Genomic DNA, 18,167 nt, shown 5'->3' on the forward strand with positions numbered 1-18,167 from the left:
CTGATATTATAATCAACAACTGAAGATAGACAGAACAGCGATGAAATGTGAGCATAAAGGTGTCTGTTGTAGAACGTCTCACAAGTCTACCCAGAGAGTTTGGTTGTCAAGTGCCAGCTTATCGCCCTTCTACTTGCCCCATATTTTATTGATTTAATGTACTGGGCCCCACGTGCACCACCATCATCACTTGGTTTCAACATATTTTGATAGATTTTCTTCCTCAAAGTGGCCTTGTGATGGGTTTTTTGTTGTTGAATTTATCGAGGGCAATCCTACCATCCTAGGCCCATGCCAACATGTTATCAGTTCAAAAATTGTGAAAAAGGATTTATTACCTTTTTAAAAATGTATGAACTGAAGTTTTTTTTTTTTATCATTTAATAATTTAATTTGCCGTATTTTGCTTGTACTGAGACAGCGTGACGTGAGACTTGAAAATGTTCCCATTGTAAGGGGTGGGGGGGCTGACTGAAAAGTTAGGGAACACTAGTTTAACTATTCCATCACTCTCAAAGTAATTATAATCTTTTGATTGTCTAGGCGGCACAGTTCCTGAATTCTGGCAGTGTACGTCACAGGCTGCAGTTCTACATAGGTGACCACCTGCTGCCCTACAATATGACTGTGTACCAGGCTGTGCGGCAATTCAGCCTTCAGGCTGAAGAAGAGAGGGAATCCACAGATGATGAGGCAAACCCACTTGGGCGGGCCGGCATCTGGACCAAAACACATACCATATGGTAAAGTTTCTTGGCCTGTAGTTGTAAACTATTATGTAGCTTTTGAAGTCAAGACATAACATTATATGCCATCCAATTTCATCAGTCTTTATTAGGATGGGTATATGTCTGCATAGGCACGAAGAGTGGTCGATTTCTGCACAGTGCTGGCACTCCAGCAAAAATGCCACGAACAAAGGCAACTTTTGTACATGGCTTTCATAGACCTGACCAAGTCCTTTAATTCAGTAGACAACCAGGCTCTGTGGAGCATACTATAAAGATATGGCTGCCCTGACAAATACATCAGAATACTGAGGCTTTTACATGACGGCATGTCAGTCACAGTGCTCAGTAACAGCAGCTCTGAGTCAGCGCCCTTCACTGTGGAAACGAATCAAACAGAGATGCATCATTGCACCCACCCTGTTTGCCATCTTTATTTCTGCCATACACCACCTCATTGGCGAAGAGCTGCCATGGGGGATCCCAATCCTATCCAGAACTGACGGCAGGCTCTTCAACCTTAATAGGTTCAAGGCCAACAGCAAAGTCTGCAACACCACCGTCATGGAGCTTCAAGTATGCAGACAACACCATCGCAGTACACTCCACAGAAGACCTCCAGGACATTCTGAATGCCTTTACCAAGGCATACAGAGCCCTGGGTCTAGCATTAAATGTCAAGGAGACCGAGGTTCTGTATCAACCTCTACCCAACCAGCCATCTACCCAGCCCAGCATAAAAGTGGACAACAAAATTCTTGAAAACGTTGATCACTTAGCCTATCTCGGTAGCCTTCTCTCCCCAAAAGCTGACATCGACTCTGAGGTCAACCATCACCTGAGCGGTCCCAGTGGCGCTTACACCAGACTCAAGAAAAGAGTCTTTGAAGACCAAGGCCAAAAGACCCAAACAAAACTTCTGGTCTACAGAGCTGTTGTTCTCCCTACCCTGCTGTATGGAGCAGTGTCATGGACCACCTACAGCAGGCACCTGAGAGCCTTTGAACAGTAACCACCAAAGATCCTTACGAAAGATTCTGAGGATTAGCTGGAAGGACAGACGCACCAACATCAGCATTCTGGAAGAAGCCAACATGACTAGCATCGCCACCGCAATAATGCAGCACCAACTCCAATGGACAGGCCATGGGCCATGTCATTGGCATGTCCAACACACATCTCCCTAAACAGATCCTATACTTCCAGCTGAAGGAAGGTCGTCAAGCTCCCAGCGGGCAAAAGAAAAATTTCACGGACAATATCAAGACCAGTCTGAAGAAATTCAACATCACATCAGGCAACTGGGAACACATTGCACTGGATAGGCACTCCTGGAAGAAATCCATGCAGGAAGGAGCTGCACATCATAAAATGGAACTCCACTGTGCTGCAGAGAGAAAGCGACAGCACCACTAGAAGAGAGAGAAAAAGGCTCAACCACCACCACCACGTTCCCCTGTCCACACTGCACCAAAGTATGTGGCTCACGGATTGGCCTCTATAGCCATCTGAAGACCCACAAGTAGACAACCTAACGGAGAAGACAGTCTACTCGCTCTGAGTGACCGCTGATGATGATGATGATTGCTGGGATCTCTTCCTTGAAAGAAAACATGAAAAAACAGTCCTTGAGTACAACTATTAAAATGTAATGAACCCTTGATGTTATTGCTGGGATAAAATTACTGAAAAAGCTGGATGTCAGAAATTTAGCTATGTTTAGTGCATGCTCTTTGTTCTTTTTAGTGCATTGTTTCTTTAAAAAATAAAATAAAAATGGGGCACCACAGTGGCCCAGTGGTTAGCACTGTTGCCTCACAGCAAGAAGTTCCTGGGTTCAGGCCCCAGGCTGTCCCAGGTTCCTTCTGTGTGGAGTTGGCATGTTCTCCCTGTGTCTGCGGGGGTTTTCTCTGGGTGCTCCGTTTTCATCCCACCATAAAAAAAGACATGCATGTTAGGGTTAATACTCCTGCCTGTGCCCCTGACCAAGGCAATGGAAAGAACTTGAGTTGGTCCCCGGGTGCCGCAGCTGCCCACTGCTCCTATACAATAGGATGAGTTAAATGCAGAGAACAAATTTCATTGTAACCTGTGCAATGACAAAATAAAGTGGCTTTCTCTTCTTTCTTCATTGGAATTCATACAAACCTCAGATGAGAACAAATGTCAACTCCTGGTTACATCTGCAGTCTCCTTTGCCTTGCCTCTTTACAGGTATAAGCCTGTTAGAGAAGATGAAGATGGCAGCAAAGATCCTGTAGGTGGAAAGAGGGGCCGGGCACAGACAGCCCCCACCAAAACCTCACCTCGTAATGCCAAGAAACAGGATGAACTGTGGCACGGTAGGAATCTTTTTTGCTTAACACTGGTGTTTCCCAATCCAAGGTCCAGTCGGCTGTCAATTAGTTTTAGGAATTTGCTAAGTAGCCCCTAGAGTGATGCAGTTTCAGGTTGAAACATTTGACCATGCCTTTTAATTTCTTTCCTTTTCCATGCTTTCTCCAAATGACCAGCATAAATTTGTGCAAATTTAAAATGCCTGGCTGTAGGAAAATGCTTCAGTGTATGAATTATTTATATGCAGCTGCATTGTTTTCTAAATGATCAGTGTTGATGTCATACCCTCTTTTTCTACTCTGTCTGAATCTGTAAACACCCTTATATAATGAGTCTGACCCCCCCCCCCACACCTTTCCCACCTCTTCAGATGGTGTGTGTCCCAGTGTTACCAATCCATTAGAGTCGTACCTCATTTCGGAGCCACCAGAGACCATAACATTTGATGACCCTTCTTTAGAGGTCAACCTGCTGCTGAGGGTCCTGCACTCCATCAGTCGGTATTGGTTCTACCTTTATGATGTAAGTCTCTCATCAGAAGCATTGAGGCAAAGAAAATGTCTGAGTGCCCAACATTATTGAGTAGTCATTTGCAGAACTGGCGTCTTCATAGTTACTTTCTGTAAGGAAATGTGAAAAGTTGATAGAAAAAAAAAAATCTCTTAAGAGACAAATTCTGGTGAAAATCCCAAACTGTGTTAATTTTACTGCAAGTTATTTAGTTTTACCTTGGGACATTTTTAAAAATGAGTTTTTAAGAAGGTAATGAAAGCTTAGCCTAGATTTTAAGTGAAACTCAACCAAGATTTTTTTTGTATTCATCAATTGATTGTGTAATCAATTATTTCCCCCACTCTAATTTTGAATGCACAGACTTCCAAACCAACATCCAGGAACCAATACTGTAACACATCTAAAAAAAAGAATGGCAACATGTCAAACTATAGCAACAGCGTTCAGTGGACTAGCCAAATTACCAGATTCTCTATTTAATTGCCCTGCTGTGACAAACTAATTTCACCACCAGGAGTATGCCAGCACTGAGACATGGACAGCAATAGTGTTGAAGGGCTCAACAGCGAGTTTATTTAAAATGATTTAGAAACACCAAAGATTAAGACCAGTGAACAACAACAACACATATGCTGAGCCTTTTGGAGCTGCAGCTCCCATACTTTCCCCCTCCCTGGTGTATTTATGTGAGTGCGGTGACAGTTTAACCTGTCCAGAGTCAATTTGGCTGACTTTGAACAGGTTGTGCCTGCACCCCCTTCGCCACAGCAACCTTGAGGGTTTTTTGGTGCAGTGTGTCTGTTGTTCGGTCATAAGTGTCGCAGAAAAAATGTATGTGGGATGAAATTTTCAGACAAGGTGGGTAATAATCCCACAATGACCTAGTTAAATTTTGGAGTTTATTTGGGTCAAGGTCAAGAAAAATAGTAAAAAGTAATAAAAAAAAAATCAGAAATATTGTAGTCAAAAAGTTTGATTTATGTCAAATTGTTTACCTCTGTTCTAAAGATATGAAGATATATAGTATACACACACACGCCTATCTATCGCTCCAGTGAGAAATGCTTCATTTTGAAGATGGGTAGTAGTCAAAATTCAGGGGGTCATAGGTGGGGTTTGTGGGCCTGGCACCACTTGGTAGTTATGGTACTGAACATCCAATTTATTAATCATCAAGGCTCAGCGTTTTCGGTTTTTACCAATTTTTACCAAAAAATACCCAGATTTTTCACCTAGATTTATGTTTCCATTGATCCAAAAGTTGTTCCTGTTCGTGTGAGTTATGTAACCGTGTCCTGTTGTGGCAAAATTCGGCATGCTGTATGGCTTTGAAAAATAAAAACCGAAAACACTGAGCCTTGTTAATCATGAGTCGTTCACATGGCCATATTTTCACAACTGTATGGCAGCTTTAATATCATACTGAGGCAGATACATGAAGTTCTGATATTCTCTGTTCAAAGTATAATTCAATTCAATTTATTTTCATTAAAAACAATGTGCAGGCACATGTTAAAAATGAAATGAGGGCTGTGGCTTCACCAAACAGTGCAAGACAGACACAGACAAACACAGCAAACACAGTATAAGATATACACACATGAAGACCAAAAGCTAAAAATAAGTTAAAAAAGAGCAAGAGTACAAAATATTTAAAAATATCTACAGACATTCAGTGGGCAGCCAGGTTCAGGTGGGCAACAGCTTGTGGAAAGAAGCTGTTTTTGAGCCTGGTAGTGTGGGCTTTGAGGCTCCTGTAGTGCCGCCCAGAGCGCAGGAGGGAGAACAGTCCATGGTTGGGGTGGGTGGGATCTCTGCTGATGCTGAGACCCCACCGAATGCAGTGTTTGTGATAAATGTCTTTTATGGCAGGGAGCTGGGTACTGGTGATATGCTGGGCCACCTTGATGACCCGCTGCAGAGCTTTTTGGTCTACTGAGGTGCAGTTACCGTACCACACTGAGATGCAGCTGGCCAGGATGCTCTCTATGGTGCAGTGGTAGAAGTTGATGAGAATTTTTGGGGATAGACGGGCACTACTCAGCCTCCTCAGGAAATGCAGGCGTTGTTGGACCTTTTTCACTAGGGCCTGGGTGTTTGATGTCCAGGAAAGTTCCTCGCTGACGTGGACTCCAAGGAATTTAAAGCTGGAAACACGCTCCACTTCCACCCCATTTGTGTGTATGGGGGAGTGGCTGCAGCTTTTAGACCTCCTGAAGTCCACAATCAGCTCCTTCGTTTTCTGCACATTGAGGACAAGATTGTTGGTAGTACACCATGATGTGAGGTGCTGAATCTCGTCCCTGTAGGCCGTCTCATCATTGTCGGTGATACGGCCAATGACTGTGGTGTCATCTGGAAACTTAACTATAACGTTTGAAGGATGAGTTGGCAGGCAGTTGTGGGTAAAGAGGGAGAAAAGGGGGGGGGGCTCAGAACAGAACACAGCCTTGAGGGGCACTTGTGCTGAGGTTCAGGGTGGAGGCTTGGTCACCTAACCTGACAGACTGAGGTCTGTTAGTCAGGAAGTCTAGGGTCCAGTTACAGAGGGAGGAGTTGAGGCCAAGGGAGAAGAGTTTGGTGGTTAGTTTGGCGGGGATGATAGTGTTGAAGGCAGAGCTATAATCTATAAACAGCATCCGGATGTATGTGTTGTTAAGTTCAAGGTGGGTCAGAGCAAAGTGCAGGGCAGTGGCAATGGCATCCTCAGTAGACCTTTTGGGACGGTAGGCGAACTGATGTGGGTCGAATGTGGGGGGGATAATGTTTTTGATGTGAGCCAGAACCAGTCTCTCAAAGTACTTCATGGCAATGGGGGTGAGTGCCAGGGGTCGGTAGTCACTCAGACATGTGGGTGTTGATTTCTTGGGGACAGGAATGATAGAGGTGGTCTTAAAGCATGCTGGGACTATGAATTGGGACAGTGAGAGGTTAAATATAGTTGTGAAGACCTCCGCCAGCTGGTCGGCACATTCCCAGAGGACCCGACCCGGTATGCCGTCTGGTCCGGCAGCCTTCCGTGTGTTCACTCTACGCAGTGATTCTCTGACCTCTGTAAGCACTCAACCCAACATACTATGTTGACTGTCATAGGTATACAGAGTCAGAAGCTAATTCTTTTGTCCCTGGACTCAACAGGTTTTTATTGTTCATCTTGATTAGATAGTGTAGATCTTGATAATATACTCTTAGGCTGCTGATTACCAATCTCTTCCACCACCATTCTAATATTACTTGTCATATTTCATCTTGTGTTTATGCCAGCCACTCAAAATATTCAAAGTATTCATGAACATAAGCAGCGCTATGATGGCTGATAAATAACGGTCGTGGTAGCTGGTCAGAATCAACTTTATTGGCCAAGTGTGCCTATGCACGCGAGGAATTTGACTCCGGTACACAGCAGTTTCTTGCAGACACTTGCAGACAACACTCGCAAAACAAAAGAAAGAAAAAAAAACGAAATAAATGGAACAGCAGCACATTAGAGGCAAGCATGTATGCACAACAGGTATGTCACTACTATACAGAGTTTTTGCTTATATACTATATTACCCATACATTATACCACAACTCCACAACCTATCATGCCCATATGATCTTGATATGCTGACATTTATTTTATCCACAAGCCATGAGCAATATGCATAGCACCATGCCATATTTGGTACAGATATGTAAAACCTGATAAAAGTAGGTTTGCAACTAACAGTAATTTTTGTTATCCAATGTAATTCTTTTTTTGATTTTTCATTTTGTCTATAAAATATCAAATATAATGACAAATGGCCATCTTGAGTTCCTAGAGCCATAAATGATGTCCTTAAACTTTACTGAGTTAACTTAGTCAAGTCAAATTTTATCTGTATAGCCCTTCATCATAGTTGTATTACAGAGGGTTTACATACCTTAAAACCAATAGATGGAATACATTACAATGCACCCCCTATCCTTAGACTCTCAATTTGGATAAGGAAAAACGATATAAAATTGCATATTTTATGGTTTTTGAGCTGCTGGTCAGACAAAAATTATTTTTTTATGCAGTTTTGTGGTGTTTTTAATTTGATAAATGACAATTATTTATTTGAATACCAAATGTTAACCAATCAATAGATTAATTGACTAATCATTTCAGTCCTACATAATTGTACTATGAATGTTTTGTTGAAGAATGCTGTGTGTAAGGAGATCATCCCCACGAGCGAGTTCATCAACAATAAACTGACAGCCAAGGCCAATCGTCAGCTACAGGACCCGCTGGTCATCATGACGGGGAACATTCCCACATGGCTTATCGAACTCGGCAAGACCTGGTAAACACACACCAGTCCTTGATTTTTACATAGTGGGAGAATCTTAATAAAACCTAGGGACTATACTGAACAAAATAGTTTGATAAATATTAGATTTATTGAGGCTAGACATGTGTCAGCATGCATATATGGATTTGTTAGATTCCATTGAAGGCATTATTTTACCCTCTATAAAAGTGCATTTTGTCCCTCCCCTCTAACAATTTTCTTCTTTCCCTCCATCTCCCTTCTGCAGCCCTTTCTTCTTTCCTTTTGACACACGGCAGATGCTATTTTATGTGACTGCCTTCGACAGAGACAGAGCCATGCAACGCCTACTTGACACCAACCCTGAGATCAACCAATCAGACTCTCAGGATAGCCGAGTGGCACCGCGTCTTGATAGGAAAAAGGTTTGATGCGTTACCATGGTGGCATTTTGACTTGGTTTCATGTGTAATGGTAATCTGACAGTTTGACATCTCATTTCCTGCAAACCACATCTGCCACAGCAATTGTTACTTGATTGGGATCTTTAATAGAGAAGTGAACGATCAATACAATCCATTAGCTTTTATACTGTAATCTTTTCTCTTCTACCTTGCCTTTCGCTTTGGGTCTCTATATAGCTTTCTAGTACATGTCATGAGTTGTGCTTATGTGCACAACAGTCTTGATACTAGTTTTGATTTCTTGTAAGGGCATATCTTTGATAAGATGTCAGTATGTATGCTGTTCTCCTGATTAAAAACACAATATTAACAAAAATTGAAAATGCATAAAAAAAACGGAAGCTTCAGTTTCCTGCCTTATTTTACCTTATACCAGAACACATGGTTATAAATGAGTTAGGCTTATATATACACATTTGCTTAAAAATTATTTTAAATATTCATTCTCAGAACTTTTTCTGTGTTCACTTATTTCTTTGCCTTGTGATTCCAGAGGACGATAAACCGCGAGGAGCTGCTAAAACAGGCTGAATCTGTGATGCAGGACCTGGGCAGCTCCAGGGCCATGTTAGAGATCCAGTATGAAAATGAGGTTAATATCAATACTTATTTCCCCATAACCCCATGGCATTCAGAATGTAAATTAAGGCTTTGAGATTTTCCTCAGAATAGTTTTCTCTTCCATCACAACTTTTACACTTCTCTGTAGATATGTCAGATTATAAATAAAGGAGGAATTTTACACAGAACTGTAATCTCACAAGTAAAAGTCTGGTTCCTCAACATTCTCTCCTAGGATTCGAATTGGAAAATTAGTGTCTAGTCCTAGGACACAGGCTCATCAAAACATTGCTACTCTTGTCAACATGGGTAAATCCCGTTTTGAGGTGCATCCAACACCCTTTTTAGCTCATAGTAAGGGGTGTAGCACTGAAGTGCTTGATTACAAAATGATTTATAAAGTTTCTTTAGGCGTTTTTAAGTGTCCCTTCTATTTGATGCTTCACAGGTGGGCACAGGTCTGGGCCCCACCCTGGAGTTTTATGCTCTTGTGTCCCAGGAACTCCAGCGGGCTGACCTTGGGCTGTGGAGGGGCGATGAGGTCACCCTGGCCAACCCTAAAGGTATGACCTCATCCCCTCTAATTGTTAAATCATAGGCAGGACACATAGGACTTCTCAAGATAATGTGCCACAAAATGTGTTTAAAGTTTAAATTAATGGGAACATTTTACCCTGTTGGCCAAAATGTGTATGAAAATAAGTAATAAATTGAGTAAACCCTTTGTTGTGCAAGTAATTTCTATCATTTCATCCTATAAGATAGCCAACAGGTTTTTTGTTTTTTTTGGGGGGAGGGGGTGGTTTTGTTTTTCATGCTCAGACCATATTGTTCATCTCTCCTACAGGAAGCCAAGAAGGGACCAAGTATATGTTCAGCTCTCGGGGGCTGTTTGCCGTTCCCTTTGGCAGGACAACCAAACCAGCACATATCGCCAAAATAAAAATGAAGTTCCGTTTCTTAGGAAAACTGATGGCCAAAGCCATTATGGATTTCAGACTGGTAATGATTTTACATGAGTCTTGACATCTTTTTCTAAAATACCATAATCCCCACTGTACCAGAGGCATTCTGAAAATTCATGTACTGGCACTGAAAAGCTTATTGAATTAATAATGTTCTCTGGACTGTCAGTTTTCCAGCACATTCCAGTTGTTGCAAAACGTCTATAAATGCACAAAGAATTAATACATGTTAAATACCTCAAAGGATTAAGTAAAGTGCTGTTGTTGCTCCACAAATACCTTCCAAAATAAATAGACACATTGAAACTAGGAGTTATTTCAAAATTAGATTCACTGAATGGGGCGGGGGTAATAGATATCGAGTGATGTAAGTAAATGCATATTTTCTTTTGGATAAAGCACCACATATTTATGCCCGGCTCCAGTGAAGACTTCATTTTAAACCTTAGTCATGCATCACCTCCTCTCTTCCTGCGTTTCCTTCCTCCCAGCTGGACCTGCCCCTGGGGCTGCCCTTCTACAAGTGGATGTTACGGCACGAGACGTCCATCAGCTCTCATGACTTGGTCAACATTGACCCCGGTGTGGCAAAGTCCATCCAGCACTTGGAGGACATTATCCGCCAAAAGAAGAGGCTGGAGCAGGACCGGTCACAGGTAAAGAAGACATTTGAATTTTGATTTGGGAAACATAGTGCAAACAAACATTTTCACAACTGTTTTCCGTGATAGCATTTTGATACCTTAGTGCGTGAAATGTAAGTATTCTTAGTAGGGGTGGCGTGATATAGTGGTTTATCTTATTACCGGTATATATTGCCTTGATCTTAAAAAATGGAATAGTACTCTCTAGTCATCACCGAAATCACCACCCCACTATCTTTGCCAATGTAGAAAGTAATAAGAGTAATAACTTAACGCCATTATCCTGCTGAGGTTGTAATGAGGCCACTGTGTGCCGAGCTGTGCACAGGTGTTGCACCAAAATCTGGGACTGTCAAAAATATTGACCATGTTTAAATGATGTAATAATTTGGGAACATTTGAAGAGAGTTGGGCAGCGGACTGGCAGACACCTCCAAGTCCCACCACCTCAGTTTAAGTAATGATCTGGCATGTTTTAAGTTGAGGGTAATGTTCTGAGAGGGTGGTTGTCCCTTAGCTACACCATCTCCTGACAACAGTGGGTGGCGCTTTCTGTGTGCTCAGGACAACCATATTGTCACAATTTTTCAAGTGTCACAGATTTTAGTAACACCAGGACAGACTCAGAAATTTTTTGTTTTGTTTCTTTTTCTGTTGGAAAAAAAACCAGTCGTTGTGATTTCAGTACACACTGTAGGGTCAGTGCAGGATTTAATGTAATAATGAATGTCAACATCCATTATTACTTTAAATGGATGTCAGTGGATGTCTCGGGTGTGGGAGGAGTTCGGCAAAGCTACGGGGGAGGACTTTCGGTTGGCCTCAAGGAAGTTCTGGCAAACCATCCGGCGACTCAGGAAGGGGAAGCAGAGCTTGACTCGGGCTGTGTTCAGCCGGGGAGGGGAACTGTTGACCCGGACTGGGGATGTTGTTGAGCGGTGGAAAGAACACTTTGAGGAGCTCCGGAACCCGACTAACACATCCTCAGTGGAGGAGGTAGAGTCTGAAGACTGGCAGAGGTCTCTGAGGTAATTAAAAAGCTCCTCGTTGGCAAGGCGCTGGGTTTGGATGAGATTTGCCCTGAGATGCTGAAGGCTCTGGACATTGTTGGGTTGGCTTGGTTGACACGCCTCTTCAGTGTCGCATGGAGGTCGGGGACAGTACCTGTGGAGTGGCAGACTGGCGTGGTGGTTCCCATATTCAAAAAGGGGGACCGGAGGGTGTGCTGAAATTATCGGGGCATCACATTGCTCAGCCTCCCAGGGAAAGTCTACTCTAGGGTGCTCGAAAGGAGGCTCTGACCGATTGTCAAACCTCAGATCCAGGACGAACAATGCGGATTCCGTCCCGGCCATGGAACAATGGACCAACTCTTTACCCTTGTAGAAGTGCTGAGGGGGGCACGGGAGTTTGACCGGCCTGTCTACATGTGTTTTGTGGACTTGGAGAAGGCTTATGACCGTGTACCCCGGGGCACTCTGTGGGGGGGTACTGCGGGAGTATGGGGTACCGGGGCAGTTGCTACAAGCCATCCGGTCCTCGTATAACCAAAGTGAGAGCTGTGGCCGCATTCTTGGCACAAAGTCAAACACGTTTTCGGTGGGTGTTGGACTCCGCCAAGGTTGTCCCTTGTCTCCGATTCTTATTATTCATGGACAGGATGTCAAGTCGCAGCCAAGGTGAGGAGTGTGTCCATTTTGGGAACCTCCGAATTGGGAATCTCAGAATCGCTGCTCTTCGCAGATGATGTGGTTTTGTTGGCTTCATCAGAACGCAACCTCCGGCACGCACTGGGGCGGTTTGCAGGTGAGTGTGAAATGGCTGGGATGAGAGTCAGCACCTCCAAGTCTGAAGCCATGGTTCTCTACCGGAAAATGGTGGATTGCTCCCTCCGGGTTGGGGATGAGTTGTTGCCTCAAGTGAAGGAGTTCAAGTATCTTGGGGTCTTGTTCACAAGTGAGGGTAGGATGGAGTGGGAGATTGACAGGCGGATTGGTGCAGCATCAGCAATAATGCAGATGTTGTACCAGACCGTTGTGGTGAAGAGGGAGCTGAGTCAGAAGGCAAAGCTCTCAGTTTACCAGTCAATCTTTGTTCTAATCCTCACCTATGGTCATGAGCTTTGGGTAGTGACCGAAAGGATGAGATCGCGGATACAAGCGTCAGAAATGAGTTTCCTCCGTAGGGTGTCTGGGCTCAGCCTTAGAGATAGGGTGAGGAGCTCGGACATCCGGAGGGAGCTTGGAGTAGAGCCGCTGCTTCTTCGCATCAAAAGGAGCCAGTTGAGATGGTTCGGGCATCTGATTAGGATGCCCCCTGGGCTCCTTCCTTTGGAGGTTTACCGGGCACAGCCAACTGGGAGGAGACCCTGGGGTAGACCCAGAACGCGCTGGAGGGGCTACATGTCCAATCTGGCCTGGGAACGCTGAGCTGGAGGGCGTTGCTAGGGAGAGGGACATCTGGAGTGCAGTACTTAGCTTGCTGCCACTGTGACCCAACCCCGGAAAAGCGGCTGAAGATGAGATGATGGATGTCAGCACCGCATCAGATGAGGCGTCACTGGGTGTGACATGAATGTAAAACCATCATTGAATAGTAATGTCATTATGAAGTTTTTGAGATATTTTACAGACCTGTTGCGGATGACAGCATTGTAAATTCAGAAGTGTTCATGTAATTAATATTTATAATATTTTTAATTTTATGTGCATTTTTTTCTTTTTTCTGCGGTTGCACAAAAGAGGAAGCACTTTTGAATGTGGCAGTCAAGGTGCCAGAAGCAAAATAAACAGTGATATCATGGTTATATATATTGTGATGTATGATGTGATGTATGTTTGTTGACATAATAATCACAATGAGAAGTTGTTATTGTGACAGCCCTAAGTCCTATAAGAGAAGAAGGTATGAGGATTATTGATTTAGTGATAGCCCTGGTGTCACTGTCCAATAAAGTGAATGAAGTAACCGTTTTGTGCAGTTTCTAATTCTGTTTTTCGTTCACCAGTGTTTGAAAGTGAGTACATCTGTAGTTAATGCGACACGATTTTGTTACGTTACATTCTTCCTCTTGGTGTCTCTGTGTCAGACAAGGGAGACCCTGCAGCAGGCACTGGAGAGCCTGAACATGAATGGCTGTTCAGTGGAGGACCTAGGTTTGGACTTCACCCTACCAGGATTCCCCAACATTGAACTTAAAAAGGGGGGCAAAGATCTTCCCGTCACGATATACAACCTGGAGGAGTATCTCAGGGTATGTGACACATGGATAATCACCCACATGTTCATGGCTCCCTTTGAGAAATAAGAAAGTGCATGGCCTGTTTACTTTTTAGGTCTCAGAGCAGAGGCCATGCCACATGCAAAAGAAATTCAGTCATAGGTGCAGGACCAAAACGATGACAGTAGTAAAAAAAAAAAAAAGATATAATGTGCAAACTGTTACTTGTGCCCATTAAAAGATGAAAATCTCTAAGATTAAAACTCAATGTGAGCATATAACAATATTCAGACTATCTTTTCTTTTTTTTCTTTTTTTTACCACTTTTTTCTTTTTGGCCTCAGTGTAACTTAATTAATTTCCCCCTTTATGTTCTCGCTGTCTAGTTGGTGGTGTACTGGACACTAAATGAAGGCGTGTCAAGGCAGTTTGAGTCGTTCAGGGAAGGTTTCGAGTCAGTCTTCCCCCTGCATCACCTACAGTATTTCTATCCAGAGGAGGTGAGCGCACACTCCATTCTCAAGTATGTCTGTGTGTCAAAGCAGCAAGGCGGGGTTTATTTTAGTTTGATTGCCATCATAAGCAAGTTCATTCAGAGTGAGATTTTTTTCTGTATTTATTGTGAAGTATTAGTAAAAGTGAAGTCAGAGTTGCATGTCGCTGTACTACTCGGTCTTGTTTTCTTGCATTCAAACTTAATAGACATAACTTTAGATAACTACATCTTCTGGATTTTTCTACATGATTGGTTCATCTTTCTCTCTAAAGACTTAATGTTGCATATGTTGAGGACAGTGCTGTATAAGTAGCTCGTCTATGTATGATTTACATTTCATCAGTAAACAATAGTTTGTCATTGAACACCTCCATGTCCCTCCTCTCCTGCCATAGCTGGACCAGCTGCTGTGCGGCAGTAAATCTGAGACGTGGGATGTAAAAACCCTCATGGAGTGCTGTCGACCTGACCACGGCTACACACACGATAGGTGAGATAGCCAACCTAGGGCATTAAAAAACTTAACAGGCATCGTATGCCTCTTACGTAAGCCATTGGGAGGGATTTAACTCTGTATTCTCAAAAGAACATAAATTGAGGTCTTAAAAGGCCAGTTACACTTAATAATGATAGCTGTCAACATCCCATACCACAGTACTTTCACCAGATAACTGCATTATATCAACTTTCTGATGTAGGTATTTTAGACTGAAGATAACATGATTTTAATAAGCTAGAGCAACAAAATGGTGAATGAGAGTCAGTTTGTCAGTCTTGTAAGTCTATATGATTAAGGGTTATGTTTCTTATGTGTTTAAAAGCTTATTTCTCATTTTAGTCAATAGGAGTATTAGTCTGACGTGTGTACATTTTTCCCCCCTTAGCCGTGCGGTACGGTTCCTATTTGAGGTGCTGAGCAGCTTTGATGCCGAGCAGCAGAGACTCTTCCTGCAGTTTGTCACAGGAAGTCCAAGGCTGCCTGTCGGAGGTGTGTATTCATATGCTGTAAATACTGGAATTTAAGGTAGATCACAGAGCATTTAAACAGCTGCTACATCAACACTGAGGGCTCTGAAAATAACAGTATTGGTGGTAGTTGATGTGTAGTGATGAATGAGGTTGTTCTTTTAACTGGACATTTGGGGTCAAAGCCATTGTTTTGGCAAGAATCTGCTCAGTATAACTGTCCTTGCACGAGAAACCATGTCATCAATCTGTCATTAATCTTGTGTTGAGTATAAAGGGCAAGTAAACAGAACTCTACTCAAGGGATCAATACTGAATCGCATTGCTATTATGAATTGCCCATGTGTCCCCTAGTCATGGGCTGACTTAACTGTTTTATAAACCCACACCCAAGGACTCGCAATTAAAACTACTCAACTTTTGCTCCAATTAGCCTAGTCATCGATCACTCTTTCAAGTATGAATAATTGAAAATTGGTTCTGATTATTGATATATAGATCAGCAAATTTCCAGTGAAAATATTTGCTGTAGCTGTACACCATCTTGTAAATTTGTCATAAGGAAATGGGGCATCTTGGCTACATTTTGCCCCACAAGTCCAAGTGCTCCATTTGTTTTGTTCTAATACTGAGCAGCATAAGTCTCTTGCTGATTTTAACCCAGGCTAACCCAACTATTTAGGAGAGGTGTGCAGGTGGTGACAGTGTAACATCACTTCTGTCTGGATGCCAAATGTATTACCTTACAAAAGTAAAAGAAAAGAAAATGGGAAATCAAAAAAATAGGTTTTACTATAATTTTAATATGGCACCTTGAGGTTTTCTTGATATGTGCTGATCAATATTCAACAAATTTATATTTTATGACATCCCTAGCTCTAATGCTTTGAATTAAAGTTAGTTGGTAAAAAGTAAGTCCAACATAAAGGTTAGATTGAAACTTGAAACTGATGCTGGGGTTGCACTCCATTCTAGGTTTTCGGAGCCTAAATCCCCCTCTGACCATTGTGAGGAAGACCTTTGAGTCCACAGAGAACCCAGATGACTTCCTCCCCTCAGTCATGACCTGTGTCAACTACCTGAAGCTGCCCGACTACTCCAGCATAGAGATCATGCGCGAGAAACTGTTGATTGCAGCCCGCGAGGGCCAGCAGTCATTCCACCTTTCCTGATCTCTTTACATCTCACATAAATATGCCTTCTTCAGCAACTGATGAAATCATGACTTCCTTCCTAGTTTTTTTTTTTTAATCACATACATTGAGGCTATATGTACAGCCTTCTTGTTAGAGAAAGCAGCTTGCAGAAAATTTAAGACTTCAGATATATATTTGCTGCCCCCATCTCTCCTTAAATAAAAAGGAAAGATATTACATGGCTCACAGAACTTAAAGTGGAAAAAACTGAGAAAAACTTATATCAGTAGTTGAATAATGTTAAAAAAAGAAAAAGAAAAAAAACTGGGTGACATTTTAAATTGCATTGCTGTGATATTTAAAAAAAAAGGGATGTTTCCTCCCCAGAGTGGTGGATAACGTCACTATGTGGTGGGGGAGGGGGGTATCCATTGAGCAAGCTAGGTTCACTTTAGCTCCAAAGATCATTTGTACAGACAAATTTGCAGACTTTGCTCATTCTACACATTTGATAGAATAGCTCTTTTTTCTCATGTCTTCTCCCTTGAGTTTGTTTGTTCGCATTTTGTTCTGTATTATATTGGCCCCAGTTTGTGTATTGCATTTTGGTTCAGCTTTCACTTGTGTGTCTTTGCTTAAAGTTCTGGAAATGAGAGTTGCAGTTGGTTGGATGCGGGTAGTAATGAGAGTTGTATTATTGTTGTTATTATTATTATTTTCCTACCCAAGTTGAAATTGTGTTCTGGCCTGACTATTGCAAAGGTGTGTGTTGGGCTAGTTAATGTCTAGCTCTTAGTTTGGTTGTGTCTCCACACTGGACCCCACAGGAGGTGCAGGGTCCTCTGGGTAGACCAAGCTTTGAGCAACTCTCAACACAAAATGTAGCTGGGCACAAAATTATACTGGTCTCATCTTATCCCGGCCAGATAACATTTCAAGGTCATTTATGAAATAAAGTTTATATGCAGTTTCACACCCTGTTTGAGGTGGGAATGTCTGCTTTACCTTTTTTTTAATTTTCTATATTGTCTTTTTTTTCTTGCTGTAGGTTTTTTTTTTTTAATTTTATTTTATTTTATTATTATTATTTTTTTTTTTGCACTGCTGGCTTGGAACAAACCGTGGTGTGCACCTGCAGTCTGTGGCCTGGGGAGGGCGCCACTGTATGCTCCCCTGGCCAAAATCGTTCATGTGCTGATTTCTAAGATCTGCAATAATTTACTGCATCAGGTTCATGTTTTTACCTGAACATAAATAAAGTAACTGTTTGACTCAACCTTTCTCAATGTTTGATTTTTTGATTTTGACTTTTTTTATTCAGCCTTCCGTTGCTGTGTCATATTCCACTGATGCTTTGTGGAAGAATCATCTGTGGATATGAGTGGGAGTACAACTGGTTTACATTTTTTAATGTCTAGCTTTTGGTATTGTATGTGCTTATTGAACTTTTATGGTTTAGTGGCTGAAGCGGCAGGTCCTTTCAGGATTATCTCCAGCAGCTCATGGGGTGTGGCTGGCTGCCAGATCACTTTTACCAAGTCCTACCGTGTAAATGGGGTTAAGTGTGTTGACCAACAGAGTAATCAAGATGTCTCATTTTACTTTGCACAAGTGTTGATGTACCACATCGGCAGCAGGGTGCTCCGACTCGTTGGTGTGCGATCTGTAGGTTGTCAGTGACTTACTCTTCCCCCAGTGAGATGTTACACCTAATTGTTGGAATAACATGCCATATTGTTTAACCCCCCCCCCCCTATTCTTTTTTCCCTCTTGTATGACTACTTGCTGTTTTGACTTTATCAACACATGTATTGTACGACTGTGTGTGTGTGTGTGTGTTTTGTGATGCTGGTC

General features: G+C 42.4%; 1 protein-coding gene across 3 annotated transcripts in view; it reads left to right on the forward strand.

Moving 5' to 3' along the window:
* The window catches only part of trip12 (thyroid hormone receptor interactor 12), an 85,012-nt gene extending 67,429 nt beyond the window's left edge, over positions 1 to 17,583 (forward strand). For all 3 annotated transcript variants that reach the window (XM_056283059.1, XM_056283058.1, XM_056283060.1), the window contains 14 exons: positions 544 to 743; positions 2,943 to 3,070; positions 3,436 to 3,587; positions 7,752 to 7,894; positions 8,130 to 8,286; positions 8,819 to 8,917; positions 9,335 to 9,449; positions 9,734 to 9,888; positions 10,343 to 10,507; positions 13,584 to 13,748; positions 14,102 to 14,215; positions 14,607 to 14,701; positions 15,096 to 15,199; positions 16,153 to 17,583. In XM_056283059.1, the coding sequence (XP_056139034.1) occupies positions 544 to 743; positions 2,943 to 3,070; positions 3,436 to 3,587; positions 7,752 to 7,894; positions 8,130 to 8,286; positions 8,819 to 8,917; positions 9,335 to 9,449; positions 9,734 to 9,888; positions 10,343 to 10,507; positions 13,584 to 13,748; positions 14,102 to 14,215; positions 14,607 to 14,701; positions 15,096 to 15,199; positions 16,153 to 16,349 (1,989 nt within the window). In that variant the 3' untranslated portion in view covers positions 16,350 to 17,583. The remainder of the gene's footprint in view (positions 1 to 543; positions 744 to 2,942; positions 3,071 to 3,435; positions 3,588 to 7,751; positions 7,895 to 8,129; positions 8,287 to 8,818; positions 8,918 to 9,334; positions 9,450 to 9,733; positions 9,889 to 10,342; positions 10,508 to 13,583; positions 13,749 to 14,101; positions 14,216 to 14,606; positions 14,702 to 15,095; positions 15,200 to 16,152) is intronic.
* The last annotated feature ends 584 nt before the right edge of the window (positions 17,584 to 18,167 follow it).

This window comes from Lampris incognitus, chromosome 7 (assembly GCF_029633865.1).
Source record: "Lampris incognitus isolate fLamInc1 chromosome 7, fLamInc1.hap2, whole genome shotgun sequence".
NCBI lineage: Eukaryota > Metazoa > Chordata > Actinopteri > Lampriformes > Lampridae > Lampris > Lampris incognitus.